This window comes from Malaclemys terrapin, chromosome 4 (assembly GCF_027887155.1).
Source record: "Malaclemys terrapin pileata isolate rMalTer1 chromosome 4, rMalTer1.hap1, whole genome shotgun sequence".
In the NCBI taxonomy this organism is placed as follows: Eukaryota; Metazoa; Chordata; order Testudines; family Emydidae; genus Malaclemys; species Malaclemys terrapin.
The window spans coordinates 67739288-67761515 of NC_071508.1; the positions used below are offsets into that span (position 1 = coordinate 67739288).

The 22228-nt window shown below is 39.8% G+C and overlaps 2 protein-coding genes across 6 annotated transcripts in view; both read right to left on the reverse strand.

Annotated features, from left to right (window-relative positions):
* Window positions 1-3421: 3421 nt before the first annotated feature.
* Window positions 3422-6425, reverse strand: LOC128835689 (P2Y purinoceptor 1-like). Its single transcript, XM_054025275.1, has 2 exons — window positions 6377-6425; window positions 3422-4402 (listed from the first exon to the last, which is right to left on the reverse strand). The coding sequence occupies exons 1-2, from the start codon at window positions 6401-6403 to the stop codon at window positions 3422-3424; spliced, it is 1008 nt and encodes a 335-aa protein (XP_053881250.1). The 5' UTR covers window positions 6404-6425.
* An 11073-nt stretch (window positions 6426-17498) lies between these two features.
* ANO5 (anoctamin 5) overlaps window positions 17499-22228 on the reverse strand; it is a 101092-nt gene continuing 96362 nt past the window's right edge. For all 5 annotated transcript variants that reach the window (XM_054026368.1, XM_054026365.1, XM_054026364.1 and 2 more), the window contains one exon: window positions 17499-21892. In XM_054026368.1, coding sequence (XP_053882343.1) covers window positions 21668-21892 — 225 coding nt within the window. In that variant the 3' untranslated portion in view covers window positions 17499-21667. The remainder of the gene's footprint in view (window positions 21893-22228) is intronic.

A 22228-nucleotide genomic window follows, 5' to 3' on the forward strand; every position in this document is an offset into this window, starting at 1 on the left:
CTTGTCTACTAAGAATTGGAGACCACCAGTTCCTTTCACACTGAGCATGTTGTCAGATATTCATGACTTTTGGTTGTCGGCTTCTTTCTAAGGGCCCAATCCAAAGCCCGCCCATTGAATTAATTGCACAGGCTCCGATTGACTTCAGTGAGTTTTGAATCAGGCCAATAATAAAGTTTTGACTTCTTATTAGCACTAATTTGAAAGTTCTTCATTAGACACAAACTCCTAGACTGAATTTCTGGGATGCAAATACTTTCTAAAAAAACTTTCTGTTTGCATGGTTGTGTTCACCTTCACACTCTCTTCTACTGGAAGGCACCTGTAGTTCATGGAAACAGCATTCCCTGGAGGCAATTTATCTTGCTAAAGATCTCTATTGAATCCATGAGTCTAGCCAGTCTAATATTATGTCACCCTCTAAACTGAGTTGGTTTCTTTGCTTCCACAGATTTTCATAGCATGATGCCTACTTTTTATGATTTATGACAAGAATATTAATCACCCTCTGCATGGTGCATGCCTCATCATCAGTATGCATCATAAATCATCCAGAAGTACCTTCACATCTGGTTAGCATTACACCTAAGGTCTCAAGCACGGCAGTCTGTCTCAGACTGCATGGGCAACTTAACTTCACACATACACTGTGCCTTGACTGTTCTTTTCCAAAAAGCTTAATAAATCAATTGCCTGTTATTCAAAAGCCACCCCACCTCCGGGAAGTTAAGAAGCAGTATTAACAGAGAGCCCCCATCAGTCCTCCTTGACTAGAAGCATGGTGAGTAAGTCATAAATCCTGAATGGTAATGGGAGTGTGTGTCAACTGAGAGAAAAATAGTAGGATTTGGTGGGGCACCGAAGGGAGGGAATTATAAGAAAGTCTGCAAATTTCTCTGTTGGGACTCAACTACAGGAAGCTAAGTACTGCCTTAAATGTAATGGAATCTTCTTAGCCCTGGTCTACACTGCGGGGGGAGGGGAGAAGCGGGGAGGGGAGGGGATCAATCTAAGTTACGCAACTTCAGCTACGTGAATAACGTAGCTGAAGTTGACGTACTTAGATTGACTTACCGTGGTGTCTTCACTGCAGTTAGTTGACTGCTGCCGCTCCCCCTGTTGACTCTGCCTGCGCCTCTCGCAGCGCTGGAGTACAGGAGTCGATGGGAGAGCGCTCGGGGGTCGATTTATCGTGTCTAGACTAGATGCGATAAATCGATCTCCGTTGGATCAATCGCTGCCCGCCAATTGGGCAGGTAGTGTAGACATACCCTTAGAGAGCATTAGTGCTTATGTAGGGAATGCCTCAGGGATGCAAGGGCTGGAAATCCTTTCCCAACCTATGGACAATCTGTGGGTCTGAAAGCAGATTCTCACTAGCCCTTAGGCCTGGGTTCTGGATCCTCACAAGTGCTGATCCACTCTCTAGTTCCCTGTCTGCTCCCATTAAGCTATCTGAATGCCAGCATGAAACCCCTCCTTGGCACATATTGGAATAGGAGCCACCATGAATGGCCATTCTATCCATGCTCCACTTCCCTGTAAAGGAGCAAAGTGGTGCAAAAGTCCAGGTATGGGCACCCTGCATGTGGGTGAATGCCACTCTATAAGCAGAATTTGTCTCTAGTTAGTTTTGTGGCCTGATTTTTCAGAAGTGCTGAGCTCCCACTGAAATCACTGGGAGTTCTGGGTGTTCAGTGCTTCTGAAAATGAGGCTTTATTCATTCTTAATGAATGTGTCTCATTTAGTTAAGGATTCCATTATCTGAGAATTTAGCCTCTTTCACCCTCTCCTCCAAGACCTTTTCTTAATGAATCCTTTGCTGTTTCATAAAGGGTTATGGAAAGATGTAAAGCAACTAATAAACATTTTAAAATGAAAATGATTAATGAGTGGCTGATAAGGATTGCTAAACACCTGGGCCTGATTTTGATCTCACTTGCAAAAGTTTCATTCTTGTGTAATTCCTTTGAGTTCTGTCAGTGTAAGGAAGATCAGAATCAAGCCCATTCTGTGGATGAGGAGGAACGATAGTGTAAACTAAGCTTTTCGGTTCCTGATTGCATCCAAGCACCTGGTATCTCTCAATGTTTCAGCATATGTTCTTTTAGAGAAATGAGCTGGCCTATGACTGGTTATCCAGCACAATATGTTTGGTATGAATAAGCTTCAAAGGGTATTATCATAATCTACTGATTTTTCTGTTGGCCTTATAGCAAAAGGAGAATCTGCACAAGGAGTAAATCCAGGTAGCTGCAATGCAACCAGAATGGAGAAATTGTAGATTACTCATGAGGTAGAATTGGTAGCGGATCAAGAAAGTTGACTGTTGGAAATAGGCCATCTTGATTGCATTGGCATCGTTAGCACTACAAAAGTAATTTTCCCCACTTGGTATTCACCCCTTCTTGTCAACTGTTGAGAATAGCCCACTTCCACCTTAATTGAATTGGCTCGTTAACACTGACCCCCCACTTGGTAAGGCAACTCCCATCTTTTCATGTGCTGCAATATATATACCTGCCCTACTGTATTTTTCACTCCATGCATCTGATGAAGTGGGTTTTAGCCCACGAAAGCTTATGCCCAAATAAATTTGTTAATCTCTAAGGTGCCACAAGGACTCCTTGTTGTTTTTGCTGATACAGACTAACACGACTACCACTCTGAAACCTGTCTACTTTCTAAGATGAGCAAAAATAATGCAAGCATCTGTCCCCCTTAACCTTTGAAATCAATGCCAGAAGCAGACATTTTCTTATACCCAAGGTATTTTATTTTTTGAGTGAAAAGTTTTTGTAGCAAGATGGGCTGTTCTCAAAACAAAATTTATGAAAAATGGTCAACATACAATTTTGTTTTCATTTAAAAATTACATTTTTTAAATATTTTTGAAAAAATCAATAGTATTGAAAATTGTATTGCAATTATATCAAAATTGAAAATAAGATTCAATAAACAAACATATTTGTTCATTGGAATGGCGGCTCTGGTAAGTGAAAAATGCTAGTAAGCATTTTGTTAACATTTTCAATTTTTGACCAAAAAAGGATCCGTTTTGAACCTTTTGAAATAGTAATACTTTTTGTGACATTAAGTTCATTTTCCAGCCAGCTCTGTTCACTACCTCCTTAATTTTTGGTGTTTTGAATAAAATGGAACCAGGATTCACACAAATTTTAGTCTCTGGGACTTCCTGAATAATTTTATTGCTTATAACCATCTCCCACATCTCCAGAATTAAATTTCCCAAGTTAATGGTTCTTACAAATCTGAGAGATCAAAGCATCTCCAAGGTACTATATAAACAGTGAACTCCTGACAACTGAAGTCAATGGAGTTTTGCTGTTGACTTCAATTGGGCTAAAATTTTTCCCATAATTTTCAGCTTGACAAAATTAGTTTTGTGAGGGAATGAAGTTATACTGGGTACACAGATGTCCTTTGCTGTTGACTCCTCCAGGTTTTGGTGTGACAATAAGAAGAGGCTATTTTACAAACCTGGTCTCGAAAATCCCCTCCTGCCAGGAAACAGAAGAGAGGGTTGATGCAAGTATTAAGGCTACACACTGCTACCTCTACAAAGAACACGGTGTCTGCATTCTCAATGGACCTATTGCCATTGGGCCACAATGCTCTTAAGAAGATGCAGGTGTTTCTTGACAGGTGGTAAGGGAAATAAAGGAGTGCAAAAATTATCAGAACAGAGTACATGAGCTTGGTGAGCTTATCCTTTTTCTGAAAGTGATGAAGGCCAGTCTTTTGCAGTGTCCTGACACTGCTGCAGTAACAGTAACAGATAGCAATGAAAGGCAGCAAGCAGCCAACCACCGTGCAGCACATGGAAAAGGGAAGCGTTATATAGGTGGAGCTGGAAAATACATAAAGAGAGCAAATAGTTTTGTTGTCTGGGCATATCTGGGTGCTGGCAACAAAGGGGACTGGCACACTGGCCAAGCTAGTTACTGCCCATATGGAGAGGGAAATCAGTAGTGACTGTTGTTTATTTAACAACCACAGAGACTTTAGCGGATGCACTATAGCCAAATAGCGATCCACACTCAGACAAGTGACAAAGTAGATGCTGCAATAATAGCAAACATGGTAAATTGTCCTGGTAATCTTACAAAGAGCATCTCCAAAGATCCAATGCAGCTGATTCAGATGGTAGTAGATCAGAAAGGGGAGGGTTAAGATCCAAGTGATGTCAGCCAAAGCTAAGTTACAAAGGAAAATAGTGCTCCTGTTCCAGCGTTTCACCCGGAACACGAGGATCCAGATGACGGGCATGTTCAAAGTTAGTCCCACAGCCAGGATAAAGAGGAAGGTCCCTGGGATGAGAGTCCTCTGGATCGTGCCTAGGATGGTGCCAGCACTTCCACAGAAGTCTGCCTCTGCTTTCTGTCCAAATACAAAGTAAACTGGTTTCACTTAAGCTCAACATTATCTACTTAATAAAGTCTGTCCACCTCCCATCATAGCCAAGATGAGATGTCTGAGCCTTCGCTCACTGGTCTTGTCATGACAAATAAATCATATCGTTCTGATCCATGTAGGGTGGTCAGATAGCAAATGTGAAAAATCGGGACAGGGTGGAGGGTAATAGGTACCTATATAAGAAAAAGTCCCAAATATCGGGGCTGTCCCTATAAAATCGGGACATCTGGTCACCCTAGATCCATAGCCCACTGAAATCAGTAGAGACTGCCACTGACTTCTATACGCTTTAGATCAAGGCCCATAATAGTAACTCCAGGGCTGATTCATCTGTCATGTACACTGATGTAACTCCACTGACTTCAGTGGACTTAATCCTGATTTAAGACAGTGCAAACTAGAAGACTAGCTTTTCTGATTCTTCATTGCTAAAGCGGGCCCAAAGTGAAAAGTATACGTTAGTATTCATTTCACTGAATTCATATCCATGTTGTGTTTGCTTTCTGTGAACTTCCAAGCAAACTAGTCTGCTGGTGGGAGTGTTCCCAGAAATAACAAATTTTAAGCAAATATTGGAGCATAATTGTTGTAAACACATTTTTAGTTTGTAGCTGTGACTATCTGCATCAAAATCTGTTTCTAGAAATTATGTTCAACCAATCAGGGGCCAAAAACATGCAGTGTAACCTATATGCCAAGTGAAAACTAGTCAACAAAGCTTGCATTTCATATACTAGAGATCCATAATGAACTATCTTCTTGTGAAAGGAGCTATGGACCAAAATGCACTCACAGAAATTACAATTTTGAATAGCAAATAGATTTGAGAAAACTGTGAGCAGACAGTTAATGAAGAGAAAAGGAGTGAAAATATACTTAATAAAGTAATCATCCACTGCTGTACACTCAAGTCACCAGGAAGACTTGAGAGCTAGAAGTTCTGTTTCATCAACAAGTGTCATTCTATATGGTCTTTTGTTCCCCTTGCTGTGACTATGTCTTTTAGCGAAGAATCCCTGGGGACTCCAGCTATCTGCAATCCCCAACTTGTATTTTATCCTCTCTCACATCAACGAGAGACAAGTCCCAGAGAAATTAGTGAGGGACCAGGACCTCTGGAATGGACTTTTCACTAGACTCCTGAAAAGAGATTTGCGAACTTATTCTCCTCTTATTCCACTGTATTCCCTTCCGCACATTGGGAAGTATGTTAATCCACAACTAGCCACACTGATTTCAAAGGGAGTACCTTTGGTGTAAATTATTGTTCCTCATGAGTACAGACATCACATTTTGGCCAGATGGACTACGTACCAAATATTCAGTCAGCCATAATTTGTTCAACATTTCATTCACTTAGTCATCTAGAAGCCTTGATTTGAAGCACACAATTGCAAGGACAAAATGAATCCACAATTATTCAATGCTCACAGAAATGGATACTATTATGCAAAAATCTGGCTCTAAAAATCAAATTAAACCTCAGTTCTTACCATAAGAAATGATCTACTTGTGTTAAATGTATAATATTAAAGACTGAAACAATTCCCTTCCTCCTCCTCCCCCCTGCCCATTTCTTGTATATTTTGTGGACTGTGCTCTATTTTCATTACTTTACCACCACCTGCCATACTGTATCAGGACTGCAAGGAAGAGATTCTAAAATGAGTTGTAAAAATCTGTATTTCTAAACAGAACAAAGAAAGTGTTGCTTTGATGATAGTGTCGCTTCTTTACTTCATTTCTTGTGCTAAGAAATATAAACTGTGGATACCTTTTGCAGTAGTTAACTATAAAGTCCCAGAATTGCCCATGACTGCCTGGACTAGAGTAATTGTACTTAAACACTGAGTTAGGAAACTTCACACATCAAGCTTCATATGAAATCATGAACACCACCACCACCCCCCAAAAAAGAGAGCCATGGCAAGCACTTACCTGGCCAGGTGTTCTCCCCATCCTCATCCCATACACTGTACTGTATACACTGCTGCAGTGAAAAGCTCTACTGACATGACAGATGTGTGAATAATATCACCGATATAATGGCTTTGCGTCTGCACAGGAGGAGGGGAGGGTGTTCCATACATAGGCAGGTGTCTGATTACACTGGGTGGAAATCTGAAGTGTTTTTTTCCCAAAGCTGAAAGTGAGTCAAGATAGATTTTCTGTATGGTTCCAAATTCTGCCTTTGCTTCTAATTTCTTTCAGCTGCTAGATGCAAAAACAAAAAAACAACCCCACCTTCCCCACAACCAGCCTTTTCTATGCATGCCCAGCTTCAATTCTTCCTGTTCATTATTCATAAGTTGGCTCCTCTGTCTTATTTTATGTAGAAGAAAAGAGTGATTTACTGCCAGACTGTAGTTTGAATTTAAAACATCCTCCTGGCCATAAGATAACAAGCATTCTGTTGGTCCCTGAAGCAGGAACTTACCTTGTCTGGCTTCAAATCCATCCACTGCCTCAGTTTTGATGCACCGCCTCAGTTTCCCCTCATTGCCGAGATAATCAGTCTTCACACTGCAAGTGTTTTCTGAATAGCCCTCCCCTTCATAGTTCATTAACATAAAGTTCAAAATGACTTTTAATTTTGAGGTCATTCCCTTCATATGATTAGCTAATGACCTTCTGTTACATTTCAAAGAAATAGGTTTCCTGCTTTTTTGATTTTCCTGTCTCGCTCTCTAATATAATCACTGTGGCATCAATAAGTATAACACCAGCTGTGACTCTTTCCTCATGTGACAGCCAGAACAGTGAGTCACTGTGTTACCCCTCTGCCTCAGCAAGGCGTATGCTTTGCTGGGGCTTGAACTGTGTATCAGCTCCCTGTCCGCCTCACCCGCAAACTTGGAGAGACTCTGCTAGTCTTAACCTTGCCTTGCAGGTAACAGTCAGTGAACCTGTTTCCCCCTCAGAAACATCTCTCTGCAGTGTCTAGTCCCTCACACTGGACACTCACAGAAATGATTGTTTGCTGCCTCCAAAGAGACAGTGAGCATTCCAGTTTCTCAGTTTAACTGAAGACTCACACTTTAACTCAATATAACAGCACTGAGATGGTTTATAGTAACACTAAGTTTAAGTTTAGTAATAAAGAACAGAGATTTAAGTGATACTAAGCAAGAGAAAAAGAAACAGGTACGGTGCCAAAACAAAACAATCTGTTTAGTGACTAAAACTCAATTTTAGCAAGTTGCAATCTTTGCCTAAGAAGTTTTCTCACTTACATCAAGTTTGCAGCATCTCCAGCCCTTCAGGATCCAACTCTAACAGAGTCAGAGGGGGTTGTCCCCTTTGGATAACTAAGCGGTTCGTTCCCCTTCCTTTTATAGTCCAGTAAACCTTTGAACTGTATTCTTTACAAAGTAAATCCAGACAAAGTTTCTCTCCCCTGCTGGTAAATGCCATGCTGTCTTCCTCATCCTCTGGTCAATTTGCTTTTTCGATTGGCTTAATCACAGTTTTTACCTTACATGTAAATGTATTTCCATTGTCTCTGGTCTCACCTTGCTCAATTTACATTGGAGACACAGGCAAATGGGTGAAACAACATTCCTTTGCTTATGACTGTTTGTTTGCTTTCCTTGGAATGCTTGGGCTGAACATATTTTAGGAACATACTTCCTGCACACATACATATTGCTTTACAAACTAACCGTACATAATAATATTAATAACCAGCATGTCACCAGTTTTTGTATACCTTACAAGACACTGTTTGGCTAAATAATCTAAAGACAGTGTGTTGGGTGCACCCTTTGCCAGTTAGCATAAAGGGGCTCTGAGAGTACGTCTACACTGCAATAAAACTCCCTTGGCTGGCCTGTCAGCTGCCTCAGTCTTGTGTGGTTCAGGCTGCAGAGCTATAAAACCGCAGTGTAGACATTTGGGCTTGTGTTGGAGCTTGGGCTCTGTGACCGCATTGGGTGGGGGGAAGGGGTGTCTACCCATCGCACTAGGACTGGTTTCAGACTCGGGTTTAAGCCCAAGCTCCCCTTTTGTCCATACAGAAATGAGTGTGACTTGGGGCAAGAACCCCTCTGGACTCATCCCCATGGTCCCTGCTAGGCAAGTGGGTCACACATTTTGCAGTGTGGACATAGCTCAGAGTCTGCCCACTCTATCCCACAATCCCATGGGAACATGTTTCCCAGCCCTTCAGTTCCAAAACTTCACACTCATTTCCCAGGAACAGGAAGCAACCTTCTGGTTCAAATGCAGCTGCTCCGCATTTAACCTCACATTACCACACAGACTGCTCAGCTGGAAACAGTAAGCGCTCACATGTATTAGCTATGGCCAGAAGTAAGAAGTTGTCCTGTGTCAAGTGCACTTCTGGCTTGCCAGAGGAACACAGCTGGCCAGAAACTCTGGTTAACCTCTCGTGAAAGGTGAATGAAATGGTTGATGTCAGCAAGAGCAAAAGAAATGGTCATGTCTACAAAGCTATAGCCAAGTGACTGGCAGTGCAGAGGAGTGACCGCAGAGTAGAACAATGCAGAGAGTGAATCAAGTGGCTGAAGACAGAGTATTGCAAAGTCTGGGCTCCACATGGGGAAGAGGGGAGAGTCAGCGACTGTCAGGGGTTGAGGCTGGCTGTGATACACATTGTTCCCCATACAGCCACAAGCTGTACGTGTCTTTCAGCAGATTCCCTATGTCCAACCAGGAGACACTGGGCAGCTGACACTAGAGGGTTTCCTGACAGTGCAACCCCATTGGTACTGGGGGGGAATGTGTTATGGGGGCCAGAGACACTATGCAGGTATAGGGTCTCCGTGTAGGTCCTTTGGGATCTATCAGGTCTAAAAGTGGCTTTCTTATGTGTGTGGAGGAACATCCCACCCCTTCCTACCTCTCCCTTAATGGGACAATTTGGGGTAACCTCCATAATGGATTCTTCATTAAGCTTTTCAAGTAAAAAGTCTCCTCCCATGGCTTTTCATAAATTTTAATCTAATCTGGCCCTCCATTTTATGTCACAGCAAAGAGGAAGCCATTGCTTTATAACTACATTTTCGTTGCTGTGCATTCATGTGTAAATGGCAGGTGGTTCTCTTATGGTTTCAATCCAGTCCACTGTTACGTATCAGTTAGCCAATACGTACATGGAAAGTGTTGTATGCACCACATTAATGGGTATTATGTACATGATATTAGTATAATATTCATTAGAGATATGTCTTGGGAAGTTATGTTAATGGAACATGTTATGCACTCACCACACCTTTGTTCACCCACGTCAAGTAGCCCACAACATTTGCAAAGCTGAAGTCAGTGTTGTCATTAGAAAATAGAAGGCCTATCGAAACCAAGTTACATGAGAGGTGTGTCTAGCACAGGTTAGACTGTACCTCTACACCCAGCTGGTTTGGAATCTCTTTTTGGGAACTTCATAAGAAAAACCACAGAGCACAAAACAAGAAGTTAAAGAACTGGTGGGTTGGATTTTAGTGAAATGTAAAGAGTTCTGTAACTTGTAAAAATCATACTATAAATACTACTAGCTGAAATGCGTATCACTGAAGTACACCTTCTGTGTAGCTAAATCATGCTGTGAGATAAAATTGCTTCCTGTATATCTCCTTTTCAAGGTATGTATATCTCCTTTTCATGTTGTACTGCTTTGTTTTTAGCTAATAAATATAGCTAAAGTTTGGTTATTTCGTCTCTTGAACAATTTTAAGAACAAACCACAAGTGAGGTCAAATAATGGCTACACCTTTTTTTTTATCAATATCACATCTTAATTAAAGGCTGCCATGTGCCTTTAACTCATCTCATTGTGCCTAGGTGTTCCAATGAGCTACATTCAGCAATTATATTGTGTGAAACTGCTCTTTCTCTAGGATCAGGAATAGCGAGTCCTCTGTAATGTCCATTAGGAAGGAGGCAAGAAGACAGTGTCAAAGAGACACCTGAATCCTACTTCAATAGAGAAGTGGAAATTGCCTGGAGAACTCTTTCACTAGCAGAGTTATAGGGGTGTGATCTGGCCTATAGGATTTGCAAACTAGCACATTGAGTTTAGCATCCTTTCTCTTAATTGCTTCAAAGAAAGCTCAAAATCTTCTCTGATGTACATAACCAGCTGTGCAGTGCAGTGCTATGCAAAAATGGAGGAAATCCTTCCTGACTTCAGTATGCTAGCAGCTTGCATCTGGCAGCACGAGGTTTAACTTATCATGCAAAAAATATAACTGCTCTCACTGGTGGCAAAATCCAGCCTTTTTTAAATAATCCAGCCACAATACTTGACTGTGACTTTCAAGGCCAGTGAATGCTGTGGGCTGTGTAAGGAAATGTTTTCTTGTATTTGTTTCTGATTTGCCTCACTATTAGTTAGCTTCTATGAAAGAGACATCACAAATTTGTGTTGAATTTGCAGAATTGTTTTGGTTTAAACCTCCATCCGCTCTAACTCCCTTCACAAGTAAAAAAAAATCAAAATGTTTGTTTCAAATAGAAAATGTTCAAAAAACTTTTCGTGTCAAAATACACTTCAAGTTTATGCTAAAGAGTTTTTTAAAAAATCTTGAAAATGTAATACATTTTTTTCAATCTGAAACAAATTTTGTTTTTAAAGTTAGATGTTTTGGTATGGCCATTGAACTGAACAATCTGTTATTCACACAGCTGTACTTTCATGGTGTTAGGGCTGGCCAGGGACAGCCTGTTTGCACCAGTCAGCTGCTAAACGGTGATCAGGCTTGGGAGTGAGCCGGATCAGAATGCCAAGAAGTCAGGGTCAGGCACCAAGTTGCAGACAGCTAGCAGAGTCAAGGACAAACCAGGGTCAGAAGCCAGCGTCTAGGGTCTACAGCGAGCAGATTCTGGAGCAGTCTGCATTGTTGCTCAGGCAGCTGCCCATAATGGCTTCCTGGTCTAAATACTAGCATCAGCCAATCACTAGGGTGTGAAGGGCCACCACACAGGCCCTGCTGGGTGGTATTGCCTACAGTCTACCTGCATATGGTCCTCCCAAAGCCCCTACTCTACGTTTCCAATGGTGATGTGGAAATGACAGTAGACCAAAATCTCCTTGGGCCCAGGTTCTTACAGGTGGGGTCAGGATTTTACCCAAAGAGTTTCTAGAATACATTGCAATACCTGGGAACAAATAACTGTCTACAACACTGCAGTGTTTACTGATACTCTGCTAATGGGATAATGTCAACTGAAATGTTTATTCAAGAGACACTGATAGCAAAGTGTTACATTGTGACTATATGGCAACACACCATAGACTTCTCTCTACCTTCCAAGCAGTTCTTCCATTTTAGTACATTCCTGATGGGGCATTTTTATACCTTTTCCATAAACTACTCTTGACAATATACGCAAAGAGTCAGCTACCATATGGTCCATGCTTCCGGAACATTTTTTTCTCTATTAAATTGCACAAAGAAACAGTTGCGGGAAATCAACAAAGGCCAACATGATGAGAGCTAAATGGAATAAGGGAAAATCTGATGTTGAACAAAAGTTTTTTTGTTGCTGAGTGCAGGACAGTTTAGCTGCTGTACATAGCATTGATGGCAAGCATGTCAGGTATGCCGAGATGGGGGAGGAAAACATGAATCTTCTATAAAAGATCCAGCTACTTAATGCACATAATGTCAGTAGAAATTATGATGTCCCTGCCCCAATATATTTCAGTGCCATCTCCCTATGCCGAACTCCCTTTGTGTTTGTTGGAAATGGGATGCCAGTGAAGACTTCTAAGGTTATGATGTTAAGTATGTTGTGTGTAAAGGTGAGAAATGCCAATCCTGTCTTGGCTAGGAAAGGGGTAGCATAGTGGGGTTCAGGAGGCTAAAAATAGGTGGCTGGCGGGAATGGAACAGATGGAGCAGGAATGTTTGCACAGGAGGGATTCAGCAATATGAGAGGCTTTTCTTTTTTATGTGAGAAGGTACATGGACCTGTGTCAATAAGTTCTACAAGGAGCAGGGATTCAGTGGGACAGATTCCACTCTTAGTTAGGATGATGTAAAACCAGAGTAACTGTTAAACTTCACTTAGGTTAGTTCAGATTTCCACCAGTAAACTCAGAATTTGATCTCGTGATAGTATTTTAGGAGGCCAGGAATGAGTGCTCATAGGCAAAGATTGGAGTGTGGTTACCAGTGCAATACTGGCTCTTGACCGTACATAGATCAACATAGATGGAGCTAGTTCTGCTCTAACAACAGTTTTGCACCAGTGCAACTCTAGTGATTGTCCTGGAGTTACACCTCACTAACTCCAATGTAAATGAGAATTGAATCAGACCCTGCAAAGTGTACATTTTCAGCATGGTTTGCAGTATGTTACATTAGTAGCTCTCATTAACGATGTAGCTAGTTTCCATCTAGAAGTAACTAGCCATTACTTTAAATACCCTGTTATTGATTTAATAGCTTTTACAATGTAGCAGCTGGACCTAAGGATCCTGGGCTGGGTTAGATTTCAGTTACACCAGTGTAAATTTGAAGTAACTCCAGGGACATCAATGAGATTACTCTGGATTTGACCATGTACCAGATCAGCATCTGGCCCCTGTGAGTGGAAAGAACATTCCACAAGGAGCTCTTGTACCTAGGAACATAGGAATTACCATGCCAGATCAGACTATTGGCCTTTCTAGTCTGGTATCCTGCTGCCAGCAATGGTCCAATTTAAATCACAAAGTATATCAAAAATCCACCTGAGTTTAAAAATAAGCTGTTTATGTTCATATATATACGCCATAGTTTTTCCTCATTTAAGAGCAGAGCTATATAGATTTCTATTCGTTTCCTGACCCAAGCTGTTCAGTTAGTGCATAGTACTCTCAAGCAACAGCTGTGACTGTTTGACTACAAAATGACAAATCAAGGTCAATTAGTAATCTCGACGAAAAAGGTGTTATTTCCTGGTTAACTGTTGCAGCGCTGCTTTGTCCAACAGCTAAAGAAACCAAACTCACTTAATTCACATTTTAGACTATCATTTCTCATTAAGAAAGAAGACTCAGTTATTGGGGCAGAGGACTGTTCTTAGGCATCTTTCAAAGTAGAGATCTCCTTGCCAGATTTCATATCCCACTCCTCTCCTAGCTGATTTCTCAAAATACAGCCTTGAACCATTGCAATGCAATTCATAAAGCATTTTATGTATGGACATAATTGAGAGTAGGTAATTAACTATTTTAAACTAGAACAAAAACCTAAGTTTCAGTGTCACCATGTAAGGATACCAAGCCAGTGCTTAAAAACAGAGGGGTAGATGTTCAACTGTTGAAAATGTGTGTTGTGCCTTTGACTTCCAACCCTTTCAGGGTGTCAGGTCCAAAAGCCCCTCTCTTTATGGATGCAGTGTCTCTTTCATTTTGGACAAGGTATTTTCCAAGTGCATCTTCTCAGTGTGTTGCTGAGCTCCATTTTGAGACAGATTTGAAATGTGCAGATTCTGATGATGTAGCATGCTACCTTCCAGACCCTAGCTGGAGCACCTACTCTCCCACATACCTACTAATGGGACACTTACGTTTCTAGAATTGAATTACAATTAATTTACGTATAGCATGAATTTGCTTGATATTTAATATAAGTTCATTACATGTCGCCCATCAGTACTGTCAGGCATCCGAATACATCCGAATACATGGAGAATGCCCGTCCCATTTTTGCATAGGACAAATGAGGAACATAAAGGAAGAACATTGACTAGCCACAAACAGGTGCACTGGACAAAACTAGCACTAGCACTATTTCTCCTCTTGTACCGTGTTAAAACAGAAGAGGTATATTCTGAGTGCAGCCCCTGTTATTGGGTATTTGGTAATCATGCAAGATAAATAAAAGCTTTGATTATTTTCCCCCATTGAAAATTTGCCAGTTACATTAATGGAGGTAGTATGGGGCTGTTGTCACAGTTCAGGGCACCTCCACCTGTATTTCCCCCTTGTAGTCTGCCAAGGGCACGCACTGTAGGCTCCAGCTCCTCAGCTGTCACCTGCCTTGGGTATAGACCCACATCTCTCTCCCTCCTGACCAGAGTTTTTCCAGGCTGCACAGTTCCCAGCCTACACTGTGATATCCCTATGACAGACTGACAATACCCTATAATAGCCTGAACAAAGCTTATGGAATTTAGTAAAACTTTAGTGAATAAAGTTAAACTTTACTGAATTAGAGTTAATACCTTTAGGGTACATGGCATTAAAAATGCAATTGTGTACGTCATTCTACCATCTCTAGTGGAGATGGGGAAACACTATGTACTTCCTCCATTATCAATCCTTGAAAACCACCCCCATGGAGACATGCACATATCCTAGTTCAGAATGGATTCTCTAGGGACCAACAAAGAAAGAATTTTTGGAGAAAGAGCCTGGTTTTAAATAGGCTCATGGTCTTCTTCCTGTTCAAGCAAAGGGCCAGGACCCCTGGTCCAAGGAGGGCCCTGCTCCTTATAGTAGGGTTGGAAACACTGGGGCCTACCAATGTCTGAGAGACTGAGTGCTTGTACTGATCTGAACTTGTGCAATAGTGCAATGAACTTGTAACCCCAGGGGATCCCCCTGGAGTGGGGGTTTGAAGAACTGCTCCTGCCAGAATCTATGTTATGGCTGCGGTTAACTCCAGCATGTTTATTGGCATGGAGTGCTTTTTCTCTTAAGAATACAGCAGGCTTGCATAGGAAGTGCTGTGTGGTACCTTATAACTGTAGCAATCAGACCTGTTAACCATCTCTGAAGAGAAAGCAAGCAAGTGTCCTTAGGCAACCTGTCTGTGCTGGGAATTGTGCAGCTGGACTACTGAGGGGAAATACAAGTGCAGTTGCCCTGGACTGTGACAATACCCCAGCAAGCCAGACAGCCTAAACAGGCCAGTGTCTGTGCTTTGCTTTCTCTCCAGACACTATGAACCACTGTAATTGTTACCAATTATAAGTTACCACATGGCCCCATATAAGCAAGCACATTTATTCTTAAGGTAAGAGCATTACAGGGAAAAGATATTAAAGCAATAAAAGAACCTATGTGCATATTAATATACATACCAGAGATCATCCCATGCCCAATTTCAATAATGGCTCTGGTAAGAGTCAGTCCTTCAAACCCCCCAAAGGGATTTTTCTGTGATTAAAAGTTCATAACAGCTTTATGTCAAAACTCTCACACCCATGAATAGTTCAGTCTTCCTTTATACACCTTGGGCCTTTGATCTTGGCTTCAGGTAACAGGTGATCAGCAGACAAAGGCTCCCTTCACAGGATGTAGCTTCAAAAGGCTGGGGTTTTACATAACTTGGGGGTAGAGGGAGGAATTTCTATTCACCTCCTCCTAGATATTTCCCAGGAAATCCACTTCATACATATTGTCCCAAAAAACCATTCTTGTCTGGCACATCGTTCAGTATAGTCCTTTGATCATCCCAGCCCACAATAATACAAAACCTTTGCATTTAATACAATGGACTCCAAACTTAAACTTAATTCAATAATGTTTTTCAGGAATATTGCAGGACATTGCCATACCTGTCACAAGAGTAGACTAGGATTCTCTGCGAGGGCCCATCATTTGTTTGTATGACTGAACAATGTGTCTCACAAGTTTTTATGATTTTTTCCCATTACAATGTACCCCTCTTTGGGTGCAATCCTGGACCCACTGAAGTCAATGAGTGTTTTTGTCATTGAATTAAATGTAGCCAGGATTTGACCCTTTGTCTATGCTGCTGGCCTTCAAGGCCAGGCTATTGTTTCTTAAGAGTGTCAAATGAGCTTTAATTCTTCTTTTCTGGGAGCTTCCCAGCTATCTGAAAGATACCCTAGCATAAAACATAACAATCATGTATCAAGGCATAACTACATCATCCCCCTACATTTTATCTGCTTCCGTCTTGCTCACCTTCTCTCAATTTTTCTGTTTATTTTTCTCTTTTGTTGCTGCTGCTTTCCTCCTCCTCATTTTCCTACTACTGTTCTTACTTTACCTTTGGATACCCACTTAAGGAACCCACCAAACATAGGGTTACAGAGTCAACAGCATGGTAGATAATCACATTGTCTACTTTATCTTTTGCACAGCATTCTTTCCCAAGCTAGTGTCATTTTATGTTTGCATTAAAATATTGTCACTGCACCTGTACTTATTCATTTCTTGGAGTTAAACCCCTTTGAAGTCTGGATGGAATCAATCCAAGTGCTTTTTGTGATTCGTCTTCAGTTTTTCCCAGAGAGGATCTGATAATGTCTGATGGCCTGTTGCCTTTTGTTTAATAATAGTGGCAGCATCTGCTGAATGTTGAAAATAAAGTGAATTCTCTGGCAATGATGGACCAGACTCCAGATTCACCAGTGGGAGTGCCAAACACAGAGTCTACAATGGATGCCTGTCACAACTGAGTTTGAAAGAAGAGAATAAAATATAACAGAGGGTCCTGTGGCACCTTTAAGACTAACAGAAGTATTGGGAGCATAAGCTTTCGTGGGTAAGAACCTCACTTCTTCAGATGCAAGTAATGGAAATCTCCATTACTTGCATCTGAAGAAGTGAGGTTCTTACCCACGAAAGCTTATGCTCCCAATACTTCTGTTAGTCAAAGGTGCCACAGGATCCTCTGTTGCTTTTTACAGATTCAGATTAACACGGCTACCCCTCTGATACTTGAGAATAAAATATGTTCATGTTTATAAATCCATTGAGTAAAACACTGTAAAAATTCTTCATAAGGAACTTTTTACCATTTTCAGCAATTTTTTCCTCTGCTCATGCCATAAGTTAGTTAACTGAGACCACAATTTGATCTTGTGATTTTCTATTATTTCTTTCAAGCAAGATATAGGTCCACTATACTCTTTCTCTATTATAGCATTTAGTATGTAAAAGGAATTCATCAGCGGTATGTATTTTTGTTGAATCTAAATACAATATTGTGTTAAAATCGATGATCAAAGATTAATTAGCTATAACACAAATATCACTTTTTTTGAGGCCCTGTGAACACAGACTCAGCCCTTTAACTCCAGACACATGCTGAATTTTACAAAACAAGCAATATTTAAAAAAAAGTTGATAGTCCAGTTAAAAAATAAACATTGCTTTATTCACCAATGCATTTTAAATCTCAGTATTGTACACATAGGCTAGTTTAATGCAATGTTTAAAAAATTATCCCAGGATTAGTGAATCATATACATCAGTACGATACTTAACAGTCAAAAATACCAGTCCATTTACATGACAATATCAGTTGGAAGCAAAAGAGGCAAACAGCTCAGTAAGAAAATCTATCCTTCCCTGCCACTTTCTCCTGCAGTCTGAAACTGGCAACATTAAACAATTAACATAAAAAAGATAAACCACAGTAATAAATTTGCTAGAAAAACAGTATAGTGTTTTGTGGTTGAACGCTTATTTCCTGGTCATTTGCTTATATCATCGCATGTTAAATCTTTCTATAGCACAAATATCACCACTATATTGGGGAAAAAATTCCCTGATCGGATTACTCTTTATACTTAAAAGCCAATAATCTTCTTCATTTACTAATTCTATTGAAGCAATCCACTGTTGCCAAAAAGTTACAGTAGCTACAACACCGAACTCGTTTCACTGTGGTTAAAGGACACTTTTAGAGACATATATACAGTTATAGTTCTTGGCCTTTTGGCTAAGTCATGTGTGTATTTTGTACGTTCAGAATTAATGTTCAACATCAAAACTAGGTATTCAAATGTACAAAAACCTAACACAGAATATTTAATACTTTCAGATTCCCAGTATGGCTTTTATTTTTGCCACTTTGCAATACCTTTCAGGAAAAAAAATATAATCTGTGAAAGGCTATAACCCTAGTTATGCTAATAAAAGTTTGTTGAAACAATGCTTAGCCACTAACAAAGAAAAGGTAAATAGTTAAATTCTGAGACAGCTTAAACCGACCTGTTCTTATGTATCTTTAGCTGTTAATTTCATGATAATTTACTCTTTTAAATAGTTTTTTGTGCACGCCAAAAAGTGATGCTTTAAAGTGTAAAATATGTGTATGTTTAAAGCTGATCCCAGAGTTTTTCACTTTTCAATATATACTATAGTATGTGAAGAAAACAACCCAATGTTCCTAGAGTATAAGATTACATAATAAGTGCTCTCCGAAAATGAACTAGAAGTAAGAAATGGGGCCACATGTTAAATCAGCTTCATTGTTTTACTACCTGGTGCTTCTGCACATCAGTGCTGCATCCTTATCTTTAAGTTATTTGTTTCTCTCCTTCTTGTTTTTTAAGATGCATTGTCCATTGCCAACACAACTACACTGCTGGAAACTTTTCAAGTGTGGCAAACTAAGACTTTTTTTTTTTAAACTACGAAGACTTGGAGTAATTGACATTCTCTTAAATCTGCATTAATACAACATCAGATACTGAGTTTACTGATTTTTAACTTGAAAGCAGACCTTTTGTGCATCTTGTTCAGAGGTTACATTACCATGTTGTATCTTTTCACCTTACTACTTTACACATGCTTTGCCAGTTGCTAACAGTAACAAAATTATGAAAATAATTTAAACATGATAATAATATGAAAACTGCACGTTCTCCATTTAATTTACAGTATTTGTAAAATATGTGTAAAAAGCAGCAAAGTGCTTGTATCGTTTACTATGGTTGGGCAGAGTATACAGAATTACAGCAATTGTAATGAATCTTTGGCTTATTGCACTTCATAATATAACATACGCTCTTAAGCAGCAGACTAATCTTAGCTATACATGCATTTCTACAATGAATCAGAGTTTTTAAAGTTACATCAATGTTACCGCGCAATCTCAGCTCACCACATATACTAATCGCCAATGTTACAGATTTAACCAAATAGCCCTGGGGACATCCACGTCAATAAAGATTCTGGGAAGCCTGTCTAAGAAAGCCAAGTGAGTATTCAGTCATCAAATGTGGTCAGTTGCCACTCTGCTCTTAAAGCACACCTTGCTAAATTACAATGGAAAGAGATGTACATCTTCTTAACCTTCCTGGCCGGTAGGAGAATCATGTGATGTTCATTCGAGGTAAACATTTTATCATTAGAAATTCTACCAGTAATGTTAGTTCTGCCCAAGACACAGATTTAAAACTCTGTTATAATAATCAGCTAATTAGCCAGGTATTTATTATATTCTTTTTCTGATTCACAAGTTTGCTCTGCTAAAACCAAAAGTGGAACCGAAAACTTGTGGATTTAGTAAACTATGAGTGCTTTAGCTGAAAGGCAAAATAGATGATGGGGGTTTTGGTCTGGTACATTTGAGTAACTATAACTTTCAAAGTGCAGATATACTAAAATTCCAAATATCACTATCTAGCATACTACATTTTGGGAGGATACAGCAAATCCATTGCGTCTTCAGCTCGCAGTCCACTTCACAGTGCTTTCCACTCTTTTGCATAGCACTGACAAACTGAAGTTTGCATATGTAGTCATTGCTAAGCCAACATTATGCACTGCCATATGGAGGTTCAAAGTTTCATGATGCCTGCAGGTTCACTTTTAAGATATGCTATATAATTTAATTATACAGCTAGCATTTTCACATCTTGTGTAAAATGCATATAAACAAGGCACTAAGCATTGTAAGGTTGATATGTCTTTAAAATATAGTAAAATCAGTAAAATCTTTGTAATTAGAATTATACAGCAAGGGCAGTGCTCATAAACAGCTTGTAGCTATCTTGCACAAATAGCTGACAAGTAATATACTTCATACCTTTGCAGACAGCCCCATGACAAAATAAAAAAGGTTTCTTCATGGCAAGATTAAAAACAAAAAAATTCAAGGGTTCCTACTATCAGGACAATGGCTACATAAATGTACATTGCTTGGCATTTTTAAAATATTAAGAATACTTCACTTTATCGCTTTATAATCACATTCACATACAAACACAATGACATATATAGATCAATTTGTATTACAGTCCAGCTACCCCACACTGGGGTCTGTTCAAAATTCACAGCCCTGTGGTTAATTCCTGAAGAATTTCTGACTAGGCGGTTCAAACCATTTTATCCCTTTGTTGTCATTCTCAGAGATAACATGTGCATAATCAGAAATCATATGACGGGGCAGACCCCTACTAACTTAGTATAGTTTTTCAAATGATGTCTTGTAGAGTTAAGAACTAAAACAGCTAAGTTTCCTTAAATAATGTAATCTAAACTAAACTATCAAACCCTGGCAAAAGTACTGTAACTAGCAGATTATTCCACAAACTTTCAATGTCTAAACTTTATTATGAGGAAACTCTTTAGCAGATGAGGATTATTCAGAGTAAAAAATTGAAAATAAATTAAACTATTCTTTTTCTTCATTACGAGGGATAGCTTCTCAATGGGGAGGGATAGCTCAGTGGTTTGAGCATTGGCCTGTTAAATGCTGGGTTGTGAGTTCAATCCTTGAAAGGGCCACTTAGGGATCTGGGGCAAAATCAGTACTTGGTCCTGCTAGTGAAGGCAGGGGGCTAGACTCAATGACCTTTCAAGGTCTCTTCCAGTTCTAGGAGATAGGATATCTTTAGTTATTTAGCCTCTCTCAATTCTGAGCCTTAAAAAATCCAAAGTAGAATTAAGTCAATATATCTTTAAAACACATCTTCCTAAAAAAAGGAATACAAGTTGCAAGCCCGTGAACAAATATTATATATGAAATGTAGTGGATACAAAAAAATATCATTCTGCCTCCAATGTTAGCTAATTACGTTGTGATGTTCTAAACACTCATTCTCAATCTTCTCCGTAGCAGGAGCTGTCCAGTACATACCTTGCCATCTAGCTGGGAGCTAGTTGGTACTGCCCTTCCTTCTCCCATTTAGAAGTATGGGAAGCTCAGGGTAGTCATGACCCTCATACACCTGATCACAACCTCTTGGGGAGAGTCACAACCCCTACGCTGGGAATCAGTGTCACAGGATTTCCAAATAATATATTGATGTTTAGACCCATGAGATTTATCCATTGTCCAGACCGATGGGTAGCTACAAAACAGCTACAAAACAGGGAAATTGAGAAATAGTATTTACCAAGCCTACAATACTCAGTAACATGTGTCTTTTAGAAAAGCAAATGTTTAAAATCTTTGGACTGAAAGCAAAGGGTTAAAACTATCATATGGCTTTCAACATACTGCATACTGAGCAGATCACAGATAAATAAGGACTAGAGTTTCAGGGACTAAAATTGGATAGCCCCTCCAGCTACATTGCCTGGGATAACTCCACTTTTCCTTCTGTGGCAATTACTTCCTTTTCCATGTTTTCAGACGTCTTGCATTCACACAGTTTCTGCTTCAGCTTATTGAGTTCATATTCATGCAGGATTTTTTGAGTTAAGAACTTTTCACGTTTTATTCTGGCTTTCACCTCTGCTGGAACGTCTGGAATCATCCAGGCCACAAAGAATTTGACAATGAACACAATATGCTGCCAATAAATAAATAAATAAATAAATAAGAGGCAAGGGAAAGTGATGATGATGTATTACAGAATAAAGGAATAATTAGATCTCCAGCTAAAAAAGCACTACATAAGAGCTAGGTATTATTATTAAAAAGAAATTTTCTCTTTTCCTTTAAAACTGAGCATACTGTAATATGACTGTCCTGGAACAATACACATCATGTTACAAAAAACGTTGCTATTTTTGGATTTTATGTACAAATAAAAAGATTATAAAACACCCTTACACTTAAACACCAACTTTGATCCCCAAGTGCTTCATAACAGGTTCAGGAGGAAGAGTGATACCTTCTGAATCGC